The sequence below is a fragment of the Lissotriton vulgaris genome, chromosome 7, assembly GCF_964263255.1.
Source record: "Lissotriton vulgaris chromosome 7, aLisVul1.2, whole genome shotgun sequence".
In the NCBI taxonomy this organism is placed as follows: Eukaryota; Metazoa; Chordata; class Amphibia; order Caudata; family Salamandridae; genus Lissotriton; species Lissotriton vulgaris.
Genome location: NC_141695.1, coordinates 243,671,841 through 243,688,876, shown reverse-complemented (window position 1 = coordinate 243,688,876; position 17,036 = coordinate 243,671,841). Strand labels below are relative to the sequence as shown.

Below are 17,036 nucleotides of genomic sequence, written 5' to 3'. Positions count from 1 at the left end.
TCACCCCAAGGAGCCACCCAATGCAATGGCACTCAGTTTACTAATTAATTAATTTTAGTGGAATTTTGCGGTGTGGAATTGTGTGGTGTGGAGCGGATTTCTGGAGTGGAATTATGTGACATGATGTGCAGTTGAATAATGTGAACAGTAATTATGTGGTAATGGCTGTACTGGAATTATGTGGAGTGGGATTGTGTCATGGAGTGTAATTATGTGGAATGGTATTTTGTGTTGTTGAGTGCAGTGGAGTTTAATTATGTGGTGTTCTGTTAAAGTTTGTGGCATGACGTGGACTTCTGTAGTGTGGATTGGATGTGTGTGGTGCATTGTGCAATTGTGTTTGTTGAGTTGAATTAATGACTACACACAATAATTAGAGGGGTGCCACGCCCCAAACACCCACCTAGAGTTATGCCCCTGCTTTTACTTTGCATATGGGTGGTCATGGATCTAAAAAATAGAACATGCACTTGGCAGTGTTTTTGTTAACATTTAACAAATGCTAGGAGCACGTTAAATTGAGGAACATTCAAACAGATTAAATACAGGTCTGTGAGGCAGTTAAACAACATATTCAAAAAAACTATCAACCCTAATGATGACTGAAATAACACTAAGGCAAAATGAGCAGCTCTGTACATAATGAAGGTCAGGACTAAGTTATTTTAGCGGGTCAGAGCAGCCTGTCATCCCATTATAAAACATCCTAACTGTGACTGCACTGAGGTGATGTCATGCACTTATGACATATATGTGGGTTAGGTGAAACCGATGAGGTTGCAGAGCTAGGAGGTGCCACAGACGATGACCAGGTACAGGGATGTGGCAGTAATGATGGTTGTGGGGAAGAATGGATTCAGGTTGATCTGAGAGCGTGGTAAACAAGACCCACTGTCCTACGTGTAGTGCATAGTACTACCATGATCTAACATATTACTACAATAACTGGTAGCCCAGAGGGGAGACCTTCCATTTTTTATACTCATCGTTTACTGATCTTATTTCATTCGTTCGAGTCATTCAACCCATCCTGGTCAACCTGTTCCTGGTAAATCCAGCGTGCTTCTTTTCTGGCCAGAATACTTTCAGCATTGTGACTCTCACACATTACTCTCTCTAGTACGACCCACTCCAGATCCTTGGGATCATGTCCCATCTCATTGAAGTGTTGCACCAGTCTCGTGGTCAGTTTCTTTGCTCCTAGAGTGCTGAGATGTTCTTGAATGCGGACTTTCACCTTCCTCGATGTAAGTCCAATGTAGCGGAGGTCACATTTGCAAGTTAATCTGTAGATCACGTTTACAGTATTACAATTGCTAAACCTGGTAAAGTGCCAGATTCTACCATTTCTCAAGGTGACTGACTTGGTAGTTGTTGTCAGATTGCATGCTGAGTAGCTGGTACAGGGGCGATGGCCCGGCGGTAACCTGTCTGTATAGGAGGTATTTAAGGTCCGAGTATGGACCAATTTGTCCTTCAAATTAGTAGCTCTTTTGAAGGCAAATCGTGGAGGTGGCATCTTTCCAACACTGGTATCAAGAATCGACCAGTGTTTCCTCACAATTTGTCTCAATTTGGTGGATAAGGGATCAAAGGTCGTAACCACCGGTATGCACTCCTGTTTGGTTCTCACATGTCTTTCAAGGAGTGCCTCATGGGGCGTATTCAATGCGCGTTTGCAGGCTTGCTTCACAACCTTCTTGGGATATGATCTAGCAGACAGTTTCTCTGCCAATTCTTCAGACTGTTCCACAAAAGCCTCCGTGGTGGAGCATTTGCGCCGATAGCGCAAAAATTGCCCCACGGGAAGATTATCTCGTAAGGCTTGGGGATGGAAAGATTTATAATGGAGCAGCAAGTTCTTATCAGTCTTTTTATGATGTACAGTCGTGACAAGTTTGCGGTCAACCGCCAGAATATCAACATCAAGGTAAACTACTGTAGTTCTATTGATAGACCAAGTGAACTTCAGACAATCATCCATCTGATTTAACCATGTAAGGAAGTCCAGGAGATGGTCCTCTGTACCTGCCCAGATACAGAGGACATCATCAATATAACTCCTCCACAGGTAGATATGGTCCCTGAAGGGGTTGTTGCTCTGATGGAGGACCACATTTGCCTCAAACTGGCCCACATAAATGCAAGCCAGACTTGGGGCAAATGTGGCCCCCATAGAAGTACCAGACACCTACATATATAGTTGATTTTTGTACTCGAAGAAGTTTTTTGTCAATGCAAGCTCAATACATTGCATGACAAAAGTGGCAGGTGTATCATAAAACCACTCCAGCTCCCCCAGGGCCCGTGCTGCTGCCACCAGCGTGGCGTCCTGGGGGATACTGGTATAGCGTGACTCGATGTCGATAGTCACTAGTAATTGCAAGTCGGGATCAAATTGCAATCCATCAAGAATATTCAGAATGTCAGTCGTGTCCTGAACATAGGACTCCTGGGTGATCACTGCTTCACGTAAAAAGAAATCAGCAAATTGGGATAAAGGCTCTAGTACTGACTGAATGCCCAAGACTATCGGGCGTCCTGGCGGTGGTCGTTGGGGTTTATGGATCTTCGGCAAGATGTAAAACACCGGAATGCGGGACTTTTTGTTGACAATAAAGTCCGCCTCTTTTGATGTTATCCACTTCTTTTCTAAGGCATCTGACACCATTCTGGTAATCATCTCAAGTAAGTCGGGCGTGGGATCCCTAGCCAGGGGATGATAATTAGTGCGTACACTCAATAGTCTCAGCACTTCTGTCTCATAGTCGCATGTATTTAACACCACAACAGCACCCCCTTATCAGCTTGTTTTATAGCCAAAAGTGTGTTCTCTTGTAGGGATTTAACAGCTTGCCAGTCCTGCTTACTCATATTGCAACCACGATCTTGGTGTGGAACTTGCTCCAGATTAGCGATGTCGCAGAGCACTTTCTGTTCAAACACCGCCACCTCTGGACCCAAAGAGCTACTAGGTGGACAACAATTTGAAGGGCGGTGGAGATTCGTATTGAACACCGATTGATCAACCTTTTCTTTATCGGAGAAAAACTTATACAACTTGATCTTCCTCATCATTTCATGTAGTTCTAATCTGCAGGTAAAAGGGTCATGTCGTGGAGTCGGGACATATCCTAGTCCCTTATTTAAAACTCCTATTTCTGCTGGTGTTCATACATGATCAGACAAGTTTACCACAATATCACTAGGTATCATATTCTCTCCAACCGGACTCATTGCTGGCCAGTCCTGCCCCTGTTGCGGGTTATCCGAGGGGAGTACTGTTGCCAGTTGGGCTGCAATTGTGCTCTGCCCCTGCCTCTTCCTCTGAATACCTGGCTGCCTGCACCCCACGTTCCTCTCTGATTGTGACCTAAAAAATACTTCAACAGGGCTCCCAAGTCCTCGTCTGTCCTTGTTTCTGGTGCAAAATTAACCCTATTGGTATTTTGAGGGGCCGGGTGAGTGGGTGCATCCTCCTCCTCACTGCTTGTGTTATCGAACACCCAGTTGTTGGGTGTTCGTCGCTGTTGTCTATTCCCCCCTCGTTGGAGATACTGCCCCCTCTTCTGAAAATTGGGTTGTCTAGACTGATCTGTTTGTGTATCGTAGTACTGATCCTCAGTGTATGGAAATGCCCATGCGTGAGTGAACCTATCCAGATTCTTTTTAAGCCCCCTTATTTTCTGGTTGACCATATAAGTCTTGTAATCAGTTAAATCACTTTGGATCCTATCTAACTGTTCCTTGGCATCGGTGAGTGCTGAATTATTCTTTATGTTTTCTTCCAAGTCAAGTATTTCTTTTAGTAAATCATCACTAAGTCTTTTAGCAGTGTTAATAATTAAGATGAGCCAATCCCGTGTGCATTTGTTCGAAATGAAACTCCAGTCCACACGGAATTGCCTATCTTCCCAAAAAAAAATTGGTTCGAGTTTTACTATCAGGCTTGGGGGTGCTGCTCCAGCCCACAAATACTCTGTCATCAATGCCCCATGTTGGGCTACTCAGATCCGATGTTTTTTAAGTTTTGATAACTTATCCCATTCCTCCCGTGCTGTGGAACTAGGTCCCAACGGAACGTCGGGTAAAAGGGAGGGGCCAGACAGTATTAAGGTTATTTGCTCGTCTGAGAACGCCAGACAATTCCTCCCTCCTCACAGTGACAATGTTTAGGACCAGATAGTGAGCCAAATAGGCAGATTATGCACAGAGTCACCGAGGCCACAATAAAGTGTACTAGGCTCAATTCTTAAAAAACCTTGTGTGTGCCCAAGAAATAACTGCTACCGCAGTTAGACTCTCACGTCTGGGCCGCCGTACTAAATCATATCCAATTGACTGGAGCCTCAGGGGGAAGGAAGAGGGTGCAGGCGGCCCCCCACTCAAACCATAATCAACAAATCAACAACAAATTGCCTGTCCCTCCTGACACTCTTATTCTATTCTTTTTTCAAGGAATAAAGCGGTATACAATTTTTAATACCACATGGGTAAGAGGCTCTACCCCAAACGGTGAGAGTAATAAGTTAGCTTCTCCACCGGGATTACTTTAAAGATTATCGGCCGGTTACAAGCGGGTTTGACGGATGGGCGCTGTGCTAAATACGGGTGGTCATTTAATCCCTTGCTTTTATGACTGAGTTGTATTGACATCGCAGACAGGGTACCTAGCCGAATTAGAAGTGTGACTGTATACTGATTGAACTTGGTTTGTTTTTTATGTGCAGAACTGGAAACTCTGAAAAGTGGCTCCCCATCTGACCCAGCCCCCATCAGCAAGTTAAAACTGGTTGCCCCCACTGTAGCCCAACCCTTCACCAACCTCATCAATGCCTCCTTCAAGGAGGGCACCGTCCCAGCCAATTGGAAGAAGGCTACCGTCAAAGCCCTCCTGAAAAAACCCCACCTGGACCCCACGGACCCCTCCAATTTCAGACCCATCTCGCTCCTTCCCGGGATCAGCAAAGTGGCCGAACGAATAGCTAACCAGCAACTATCCATCTTTCTGGAGTCGAATCACTTACTACGTGACTCCCAGACCGGTTTCAGACCGGGGCAGGGCACTGACACCGCCCTACTGGCAGTTGTCGAAGAGGCGAGAAGCATCATAGACGCAGGAGGATCAGTGGCAGTGATCCTCCTCGATCTAAGTGCCGCCTTCGACACGGTGGACCACGCCATCCTGGTCCACCGGCTAAGGCGAGTGGGAATCACCGACTCTGCCCTTGCCTGGATTAAGTCCTTCCTTGAGGGAAGATCCTTTCAGGTGTCAGATGGCACCTCCACGTCCAAAGCCCTGCCCATGCAGTGTGGGGTCCCCCAGGGCGCCTCCCTGAGCCCCACACTTTTTAACGTTTATATGTCCCCCCTTGAAGACGTTATCACCCCTTTCGGCGTCAAGACAGTGATGTACGCTGATGACACTGAGCTGGTGGTCTCCATCAATCAATCGAACACTAGCCTAGAAGATCTCGCCAGATGTCTCGAAGGAATCTCACAATGGATGTGTGACTCTCGACTAAAACTCAATGGTGACAAATCGGAGATCCTTCTCCTTGGCAACCCGAACAAACTACCTACAAATCTCTCCTGGCCACCCTGCATGGGTACCTACCCGACCCCAAAAACCGAGGTCAAAAGCCTAGGCATCTGGCTCGACCAGGACCTTAATTTCAAAACCCAGGCCAGAAAAACCTCAGGGGCCTGCTTCGGCCTTATTCGCATGTCCCGAAAGATCCTCCACCTGATCCCCTTCCAGTCCAGGAAGTTACTGATGCAGGGACTGGTCAACTCCAGGTTAGACTATGGTAACGTCCTGTACCTGGGAGCCCCTGCATCAGTCATTCAGAAACTTCAGGTGGCTCAGAACACGGCAGCTAGAGTCCTTACAGGAACCAAAGCAAGATGCTCGGCGAAACCAGCCCTCAAAAGCCTACACTGGCTCCCAGTGAAGGAGCGCATCACCTTCAAGACGCTAAGCATCTCGCACAAAATTATGCACGACAAAGGCCCCCCAATCCTCAGACCCCTGATGAAGCCCCACCAGTCTTTCAAAAATCTAAGATCTGATGCACTTGCCCTTGCCAACATCCCAAGAATAAAAAAGGCAAGATCCGGCGGCCGTTTGTTCGCCTACAACGCGCCAAAGCTCTGGAACACCCTTCCAGTAGCCATGAGGAGAGAACATAACCTCCTTTCCTTCCGGAAACAATTAAAAACTTGGCTCTTCCCTTAAATCCCTGTCTATCCGACCGGTCCCCATCCCCCTGGAAAAACTAGGTCCTCTCAGCGCTGGGATGCCCAAGGGTAGCTATGCGCTCTACAAATCCAATTCCAAATTCCAAATTCCAAATTCCAGAATACCTGACGATTGCGGGTTTTCAGAGGGACACGTGATCCTCCAGGACACGGATGTACACATTGAGAGGGGTAGTAGGTACGCGTGAGAGACGCTAACCCCAGGTGATTATGCTACAGTTGTCTTGAGTGCCACAGCTGTGTACTATACCTTGACCAAGATACCAGGTATGTGAGGGTCTTGAACCCCTGGATCATTTTTATTTGCGCTTTGTTTCTCTTACCATCACAGGTGTGGTTTACAAAAAGAGTGGAAATTGAAGTAGATAACCCCTGTTTGCCCTGAAGAAGTTGCGTAAAATACGAGCAACGAAACATGTTGGCGACTATGACTCACACGAGAGTGTGCTTGGTGTGAGTCGTTTTTAATTTGGAGGATTCACAGCCCAGAATAAATCCAGAGTGGCCAGTGAATTCTTCAATTTTAATTGTGTGAGATCCACATTTTCATTTCTCAGGAGGGGTGTGGTGTATGTGCACGTTAAAATAGCAAGGGTTCACGTTGACTTGCTATGGTCTGAACAATCAGCAGATAGCGGGTTCTGATGTTGAGAAAAAGCACTGGTTTATGTTGTCGGTCTTTTTCTTATGTTTGTCTTTCCTTTCCACTTTTATACGAGTGAGTTACCGATGATGATAAATGGGTATACTGGCAATTGCGAGCCAGAAAAGCCCATTGGCGGTTCTTCCATGAGGGGCTCACTCTTTCTCCCACATTTTTTCCATCAGACTTTTGGTGGGTGATGGTATTGTGATAATTTTATTAGTATCTTGTGTGTACCTTATTAGCTTCTGACACATGCGTAGGTGTGAATAGCCTGAAAATATTGGGCTTGTGGTATTAAAAATTGTACACCGCTTTATCCCTTGAAAAAAGAATAGAATAAGAGTGTCAGGAGGGACAGGCCATTTGTTGTTGATTAATTTAAAGTCAGGCACCAGAATTGAAGCAACATAACAAACAAGCTTTGGACAATACAATACTCCAGTTCCACTGATGGTTTGCGGCACAATTTTGGAGAGAAAGTGTCATTCAAGTTAACTGATGTTTTACCCAAACCATATCCCAACTGACTACTATAAGCTTTCGGACCCTGTTAAGGAAGTGGGCTCAATAGCCATGGTATGAACTTGAAGTTCATTCCATACGCAGATATTCCTCTACACCCATACTTAACAGGGAGGATGGGATATTTTAGGTCATTTATACAAACTTAAAGTCATAGTGAAAAGCATGAATCTTCCTTCAGGACTGAATCAAGTGTGCTTTTTGACTGGGGCTCACTAAATGTGTCAAACCAAATGCCTATGATAGGCAATGTGTTAACCCCTCTACTTCAAACAAGGTGATCCGTGAGCTTCCTTGATGGAACCATCTCACCCGAGCTAATAGGACTCATGGCCAATGTTAGTTTAGTAGCTGTGGAGTGAACGCCAGCCCTTTACTAGTCAGCAGCTGTCAGGGAAGACTTGACTTACCCTAGCCTACAATAGGCATCTAAGGCTAGCCTCTTGGCTAGCTAGATTAGGCACTCTTTGATAGACAAATTTCACGGTACACTGACAACAGGCATGGCAGGCTTGCATTTGAGTGGTCAGCAGCATTTGGGAATGCACATTTTGTCAGCGTCAGCAGCAATAAACGCAGATATTGTAATAGTCTATTAAATTAAAACACCTTCATGAAACCTTTCCTAAGTAGCAGAGCAGAGTAACTTGTCATGATTAGTAGCTCCCTTGTCATAGCTTTCAGCTTGGAGAACAATCTGATTGTGGACTTGAGCGATCAGGACACCCTCTCTTTACGACACAGCCAGAGTAGTTTTAAAATTAGGACAAAGAGACACGCGTGGCATCTTATTCACTGCAATGTAACTCTTCTATTCCCCTGTTTTTTTCTCAATCTTCTCCAGCAAGTCAGTCACGATGGAATACTCAAACGCAGATGTGGTAAAAGCTCCCCGTCTCCTCTACTTTTGCGAATGAGGCAGAACGATCGCCAAACAGAGAAAGCAATTAGGTTTTGGGCTTTGGCCTTTGGGGAGGTGCGGCTAATCTATAATTTTCGTGCAGCTTTCAGTCCGTGAATTCAAGGGAGTACCAAGAGGGCTGGGCGGCCATATTGAAAGGACCACCACACCTAGACCAAGAGTTGGGCAAGAGGCGCAGCATGTTAAATTGTTCAAAATTGAATATTTGGTCATTTAGTATCGCAGAAGTGTATGATTACTGCAACAACCAAAGAAGTTATTAAATGGATGCTGCATTGAAATTCTCCTTTTCATTGAGTACTACTACAAGCCAGTTAAAAAACAGGAGATCAGTCGCACAAGTAGTGGGTGGAGCCCGGAGGCAGGGCATTAGCAGGACAAGAAGAATGCGCTGTGATGACCAACCAAAAGCATCACTAGCCAAATTCTCTAGGGGAGGTACAAGACCACAAGAAGGTGGGACATAGAAACAACTAACCCACTGAAAGGCAAGCTTGTCTGAGTGACACTCTCCTCAACAAATCAGCAGCAATGGGATTAGTCAAACCCCACAAAGTACATATAACAAACAGATCATCCTGCAGTGAAAGTGCTGTACGCTTCACCTAAAAAGCAAGGAAGCATGTATGAGGAAAAGAATAAAACTGACCTGTTTGGAAATAACATTCTGTATTCCTGAGGGAGTGTAAGGTTTTTTGTGTTCTATATAACTAAGGTTCTAGGTTTCTAAAGTCAGTAATTGCACGATGTTCCAGTTCTGGAACATTAAGATTTATCTGTAATTATTCCTGGCAGAGTTAGCAAGGAACTTCACTCATTTGTGAAGTACACGAGGGACAAGAAAACACTCAATTACTGAGTGGATGATAAATGTCTGGTAAGGCCTCTTCCACACCCAACTGTGGAATATAAACTTACCAGGATATTTACACAGCTGGGCTCCTAACTACAAGGAAAATGAAAGGTGGCTGCCAAGTCAATCAAAGTTTAAACGACAGTCCAAATGTTACGAATGAAGCAGTCCACAGATATAGACTGAAGAGATATACTTGCACAATAAAGTGAATGAAGTAGCCACAGTAATGCACTGGACCAGCACCTAACGTGTTACATTAGGAGAGCTTTATAATTCTCTTCAACTGTCTCATCATGACTGAGCTGGAAAATGTAGTTATTCCAAGCTGAAAGCTGAAAATTAAAATAACTGTCATCAATATGTGAGTGTGAAAGAAGAGTTGTGTATTCTGTGTGCGCTTACAACCTTGTAACTGGAATTTGTTTGTAACACTTTAGCGCATCCCAATCTTTTGTTCCACATTCATCCACATGGTGGACCAGGGCAAGGAAAAAGCCAGTTGATATTGTGTCAAAAGAGCTACCCTGTGGTATTGGAGGGGAGCACTTAAAAGAATGATTCTCCATGCCATTTCTAACAATATCTGCATCATGCAATGGTTTCCCCAAGAGCAGGGCCACAAGTAACCTCACTATAAGAAAACCACATTCTCTGTTCTCTAAATCAGATTAGTTGTAGAGAATATTTGGTCGTGGTGGGGTGTTGGTGTTTGCTGCCACTGAGACCTTTTGTTGGAAAACAGTTTCTAAAAGTAAATCATCTTGACCTTAAAGTGGAAAGGAATAGTGTGCGCAAAGAAATGGTGTCCCCTTTGAAAAGATGCATTTCCAGGATATATTGAAGAAACTTGGTATCCTATTACAATGTCACCCGACATCACAGCTTTCAGTTCGACCACCGTATTTGGATGATGGCATTGAAATGAAACCTGCGGGTGAGTTTAGATGCACTTCCGTTGGAGCGTTGGAAGCCATCATAATCCCCTAATGATATATGATTAGTGACAGAGCCAGGTTTGGCTCCGCAATCGGGATTATGATGGCACTTTCTGACGGCCTTTTCATGTCGGACATTCTGACATGGAAAGGCTGTCAGAAAATGTCTTTGGGGGCCCTTCGCAGGGCACCCTTCCCCCCTGACCCTGCGCTAAGAGGCACCTAAGGCACTCCCCTAAACATCCCTCCACTGTGTGGCATGCACCGCATGGTGCTTGTCACACAGTGCACGGATGTTTCAATGCATCCATTTCCCAATGCCAACTTGTGCTACAGGCTTTGTATGCCCATCACACAAGCTGCTATTGGGAAATGGTAGTTTCCGACCACCCATAGAGCGGTTGCATCCAAATCCGGTGGTCAGAACCACCAACCTATGGTCATCGGAATTAGGCCCTATGTTGGGTATGATGACATTGGAAAACCAAGCATGCTCTGTGAGTTTGGAGTTGGACAAATATGCCAGAAGTTGCCGAGCAGGAGCAATTCTTGTACTGAGTCCTAGAAGGGTGCCTTTATTACAGCATCATGTCTGCCACGGCATCGAGGAATGATAGACTGATATGAAATACAGCGAAGAATTTAAGGAGGAACTGCGATTTGAACAATAAACTCCCAAAGCATTCAGAAGCGATGCGACCCGTGTTTGCATCTTAACAAGAAAGACGAACGCCGGCTTGAGACACGCTTCACGAGCATAGTGAATACCGTCTTTAAACCCTGAATAAACTATAAGATAGGGAGAGCATGGGCCCACAACACTGGAGGAACAAAAAATACTCCAATTTGTTTATAAGCGGCCATGTTAATGTAATTGGATAGACAGCTTCATGTCGATCACGGGATCGCAGAAGAGATTCCTCAACCAAAAGAGAAACACAGAGAGTTATCTGAGACCCAACTGCAGAAGAATATCCACTCATATCTTTCCAGAGAATCAGAGAGCCCTGATGAGAATCTAGGCATTGACTACCTAAGATTCGAAACGCGTCAGCACATCAAAAAGAGCACAGAAGAATAAGGGATTTTTTCCTATATTGACGAATTATATGATTAATGATTCTGTGCTCTTATGGATACATAGATTTTTTTTCTAAAAAATCTATGACATTGATTTACTCACTGTATAATTTGCACTAAAAGTCACAATTGGTTTATTGTGTTTTTTGTATATATCTGTGTGTACTGTGATGTAGTATGTATTGTATGTCTAATGTAAATGAATGTAAATTAACTTTTGTAAGCAGTTTCTGTAATATATATATAAAGTGTGCACTAGTTATTCTTTTCACAGTAAAAAAGCTTAATGAAAAAATAAAAACAAGACCTCAAGAAAGGTATAAATAAAATATAGGTACAAACATAAAGAAATGTGTTTGGCTTATGAGCATAAATTATAAAAGCTTGTAAGAAGTAAAGATTTAGGCAAAACATTTTCTTATCCATTTATATGGCCCTGCCTGTTTCTCGTCCGCTCGGGCCAAACTCCTTCTTTTATATAAATGTATTACAGCCCCAACACTCCAAGTAACAAATCTAGAACATGCACACAAATTAATTATTGTGTCAGGGCTGTAACAATAATGTATCTCTTGATGTGTTGAGTATTTTTCATAGGTCACTATTTATGTCCTCCTCCAACATGAGTAAACATTATCTATGTGTGTTTCAGTGCTAAATTTATTAATCTACCAAGATTGCAAATAAAGTTCACTTATTGCTACCACAAACAGTCTAAATGGTAACTTGATTATTGGAGACTTGTTTTTTCATGCTTCTTGGTAATGTAAGATTAAAATGAGATGTATGTATTCCCTAAAGGCACAAAAGCACAATTTAATTTTTTAGCTGTGCCAGTAATGGTACTTCTATTTGTTCACATCTTCCTGAATGTGCAGGAAAGACAGCCAGGCAAGACCATATCACCATCCACTAGATAGATAGGCCCATTATATTTGCAATTCATTTTGACTCTTTAAAATTAGACAGAAGAAGAACTGTCTAGGATATGTGTGATGCAGTCATTTCAGGGCCACGTCACTCAGTCATTCTTCGAGGTTGGATAGGATATGTTTTGGGAACATTCATTCTGGGTGCCCTTGGAATAGAATATAGCAGGAGGACTATTATTTCATGATAGTGATTATGCTTTCTTTGTTTTTTTACAGGGGGACAGTGGTGGCCCCTTTGTTTGTGAAGACAGCATTTCCAAAACCACTCGCTGGCGGTTATGTGGGATTGTGAGCTGGGGTAGTGGCTGCGCTCTTGCCAAAAAACCAGGGGTATATACCAAAGTGAATGAATACCAGCAATGGATCTACCAAGCCATGAAGGTTGGTCATTCTAGCGCATCATATTCCTGTAGAATGATATGTCATCTGTGTAGACAATGGAGGTGTTTTGTGTAACAGAATACAGAAAGAAACAGGCAAATAAAAAAACACACCTATAAAAGGAGATGTCAGTTGCAAATCAGTAAAGTTACACCCACTTCTTCTTCAGTAGTACTGCAGCCCAATGAGGTTCACATCTACTTCACTCAAGCCTTGGAGTATGTCACACACTTTACATTGCCAGTAAAGGTTACTGCAGAGTAATCAAATAGAAATTAATGCAGGAAGGGTATAACACTACCTGCCGAAATCACACCACCTTAGCAAATCAATAACAAATAGTAATATTTGTTGATGTTGTGTAGACCATTATACATCAAATTGCAAAACTATTTATAAAAATATTAAAAGATTAACAAAAACATGTATAAAAAGTCTATGAATTTTAATATTGTGAACATCGAGATAAAACACATTTTACAAATGTAAACCGTTAATAAAAGATAAGAACTAAAACAACATAAAATTGATGTAAAGTCGTATGACTGTTAACATTGCATACAACTATACTCATTATATTAAAAAAAATTTAAAAGTAAAAACAAAGAAATACAATTAAACAAAATGTAGTTATTATTTACTGCATTAAACTGTGATGATTTATGATATCTATATAACACCCATTTTATAATTGTAAACATAACATACACAACTATGTAGATGAATACAAATATGCAAATTGTTAATGAATTGTAAAGACATCTGACCCAGCTCACATCTAATTCTATTCTATGCACACTAAAAGAGATGTCATAATACACTGCATGTTCCAAACTCAGATGCTGAGCAGTAGTTGAGGGAGGGTTACACACTCACATGGAGGAGTAGATGAGGAGGATTTTTTATGGGAAAATGTTTTCACCATTGGGAAAAAGAATACTATTTCAACTTATTCTTTCCCAGTGTGGAATTGTACTGTGTGTCGAATTCTGATGTATGGCAATACTTACACCTGAAAAAGTCAAATGGCATTTGGAAATCAGTTTAAGGCACAGCTTCAATGGAACATCTCTGAAAAGGGATATGCCTTGTTAAAAGCTAAAAGTACTTTTACATGCAAGTATAAATCACTTCATGAACCTTTTTTTATTTTTCATCATTTTGACCTTTTGTTTTTGGTCTAATATGTCTTCTACTTCCACTACCAACATTGGAATCTGCTTTCTTCTTTTCTCTCAATAATATTTCATTCCATTTCTTCTATTTTCCTCTCGTGTCTCTGCTTGTCTTTCCTCTATATCATACTGTTAATGCATTTGTTGTAATAAAGATAGAAACTGAGGCACGGTAAGTTCAAGCACCTTTATTCTGTCATCCACTCTCCACAACTGACAACATGTCCAGCATTCCAAAGTGAACTCTAGGGGAACGTCCCAAAAGGCAGGAGGCGGCGGGGAGAGGGGGGAGATACCAAGGGGGAAAGAGAGGAAGGAACAAACAAAGAGGGGAAAAAGAGAGCGATTAGTATTACTTTCCATTCCCTTTTTTTCTTTCCCTTTTTTGCATTTTTTTTGTTATCTATCTTTTGACTTTTGCTTCTGCTGCCTGTCACTCTTAAAGTTTTGCATTGTGTGCCTTTACCTCTCCAATCTCCAGTCTGCTCTTTGTTTCCATGATCTGCTTCCATTCTTCACACTCTTTGTCTTCTGTTTTTCACACTTAACTTAACGCATGTTTTTATTTGCTATCTCTTCAGATTCACTCTCAGGTCAACGGGATTATCAGCATGAACTGATGATGAATACGATCCACGGAAGAAGACCTCTTCATTCCCTCCCGCTAGGGATTCTGATTCTGACTGCTTCAAAACCACCAAAGTCAGCAGTGCCTACAGCTATCCCAAGCACTGCCAGCTCAGTTTTTGTGTGGGGTTGAAAGGGGTTGTTCATATGGTATGCTTGGTCTTATGAGGGATTCTGTATGCAAGATTAACCATATGATCATTTACACTGACCTTTAATGGTTACTGCATACAACGTGGACAGACAAGACTGCCTTATCATCCTCAAAGGAACAACTCTTAAGGCTGCTCTTTTTTTTTTCTTCTTGTCTCAAACTGTCTTCAGGGTGACTAATGTATGCAATTGACCGATCACGTATACAAGAGAATACATCACAGCTTAAAATGAAGGTATGCAATGAATTGTGCCAACATATTGACATAATCCATCGATATAAAGAAAAAGTAACCTGAATGCTTAACTAACCACTTTGATATCAGTTTAGACTGCAATGATAGAATACTCCTTGGAGTACTTTTTAAAGGAGAGCAAAAAAAAGTGGAACTTGATAATTGAAGCCATTTTTAATAATCTATTATTACACATCAGACAGTGTAGAAGCAAAGGTGGGCATTACAGGGTTCACGTTGTTGGGTAGAAATGAAAATGGCCAACCAGTCTGCTCACTGTAGGACGGAGAAATGATGTGTTGTCACTTGTTCTTGCACACACATTGCTGGACACAGAATGATCTTATCTTATTAGCTCACCGTCATCAGTAATGCATTTTTTTGTTGTCTAATGGCTCACTAGCCTGAGGACAAGCTCTCTCCCAATATAGCTTTATTCTACTTATATCTGTCTATGATGCTGACTGTATTTAACAAAGATAAACAACGATGAAAGCATTATATGGGATTAACATAAAATCCTATCTGTCTTTGATATGTTTCAGTTAGTAAACCGACCCCCGGGGATCAGTGAAGTCAACAGAAAAAGTATTATTTTTCTTGAATTGGCTGTTCGCAATGCGATCAATATTGTGCCTATTTCGTGAGAATGAACCTACCATGGAAGATACTATCCTAAAATATGCAGCATTCGCTCATTTCTTCCTTCATTATTCAGTATCGATTGGCAGGGAATGAGAGTGGAGGAGCGGTGGTGAGAGGAGTGGCTGAACAAAATTTAAAAAATACCACTTACCTCTTCCACTGCCCACGTCATTTCTCTTTTTCTCCAGCAAATCCCGGAACCAGGAAGCACCCAGGCTCCCCATAGCCAATCACAACTCTGCAAAGCAGAATTGTGATTGGTCCGAGAGCCATGGATCAATGCTCAGATGGGGATTTGGGACTTGGGCATGTCCCCCATCAGGCTATGTAATGCAGCCTGGTGGGGAACATGCAAAGTGCGCATGACTGTTTGACTGGCCCTGGATTGTCAGCCAAGCAGTCATTTCCATTCCTCCCCTGTGCCTCTAGCCCTGCCCGCACTAACCCCGCCCTGAACCTGCAAAAAATAAAATGATGATAACTGTGTTATTATCATTTTATTTTTCCTGCTCAAAGAGCAGTAGGCCGATGCTCCTTTGCCTTAGCAGAGGAGAAGCCCTTGTACTTTTTTCAAGCACAGGACTTAAGGATTGCTTCATCTCTTGCCAATTTGATGTCACTGTTGTTGTTCAAAGAAATATGGGAGCAATATATTCATGAATGTATATTTACGTTGAATGTAAATGCTTATACATAAAGGTGAATTATTTAATCTGAAGAATATTAGAGGTATTAAGAAAAGCAAAAAGTTGTCAAAATGTATGCTTGTTTTTTCAGATATTTGTGTTGCACCTAAGTCGTAATGAAGGAGCTGTGGTCTATCAGTTAAGTAGTTGATTCTTAAACCAGATGATATTACTACTACACCAGGCTACTTTGGTTATTGAAAATCTAAAAGGCTGAGCTGGAAGAATGAACACAGATGTTCATGACTTAGTCTAAGCTCCCACAACATCCTGATTTCCATAATCAATTAATCAATCAAGGAATTTCGAAGCATGCTACTCAACTGTTAGGGTTTCAAAGTGCTGGGGGAGAACAGCTCCAATCATTCGAAGACCCAGCCAGGTCTTGAGGATTTTCCCGAAGATGTGAAGAGTGGGGGTGCGTCTGATATCGATCAGGAGCTCGTTCCCAGTCTTGGCCATGATGTAGATGAAGATTTTTCCATACGTTTTTGTTCTGCAGTTGCGCAGGGGTTTGGCAAGGGCGAGGTTGGCGGATCAGTGGTTTCTCTTAGGTATGTGGAAGGAGATTCTTTCGTTGAGATATTGGGGTCCAGTGCCCCCTATTTGTTCTGGAGCAGTACAAATAGTGAGACATTTAAAAAATAAAGAATATAATATTCTAATCAATTTAGTAAAAAAAAATGTTATGCCACAAATAGGAATGTAGTTTCCGACTTCCTGATGTCACAACGCGATTTAAAAAGAACAGTTTATAAGGAGGTGTTCAAATAAAGCCTCTTCAAATAGCCAGGTCTAAAACATGATAAAGACAAAGTAAAAAAAAATAGTCTTTAGAGGGATAATTTTTTTTAGGCAACCCTATTTCACAACCTTGAGTATAAAACAAAGGCTATCCATGCTCAGACCTACATTAAAGCTTTTCTAGTTTGTGTGGTGTACACTCAATAGTGGACATGTTTGGTGAAAAGAAAATGTT

The 17,036-nt window shown here is 42.3% G+C and overlaps 1 protein-coding gene across 5 annotated transcripts in view; it reads left to right on the top strand.

Moving 5' to 3' along the window:
* Positions 1–16,706, top strand: part of HPN (hepsin) — a 389,596-nt gene extending 372,890 nt beyond the window's left edge. For all 5 annotated transcript variants that reach the window (XM_086930020.1, XM_086930022.1, XM_086930018.1 and 2 more), the window contains 2 exons: positions 12,371–12,535; positions 14,292–16,706. In XM_086930020.1, coding sequence (XP_086786146.1) covers positions 12,371–12,535; positions 14,292–14,330 — 204 coding nt within the window. In that variant the 3' untranslated portion in view covers positions 14,331–16,706. The remainder of the gene's footprint in view (positions 1–12,370; positions 12,536–14,291) is intronic.
* The last annotated feature ends 330 nt before the right edge of the window (positions 16,707–17,036 follow it).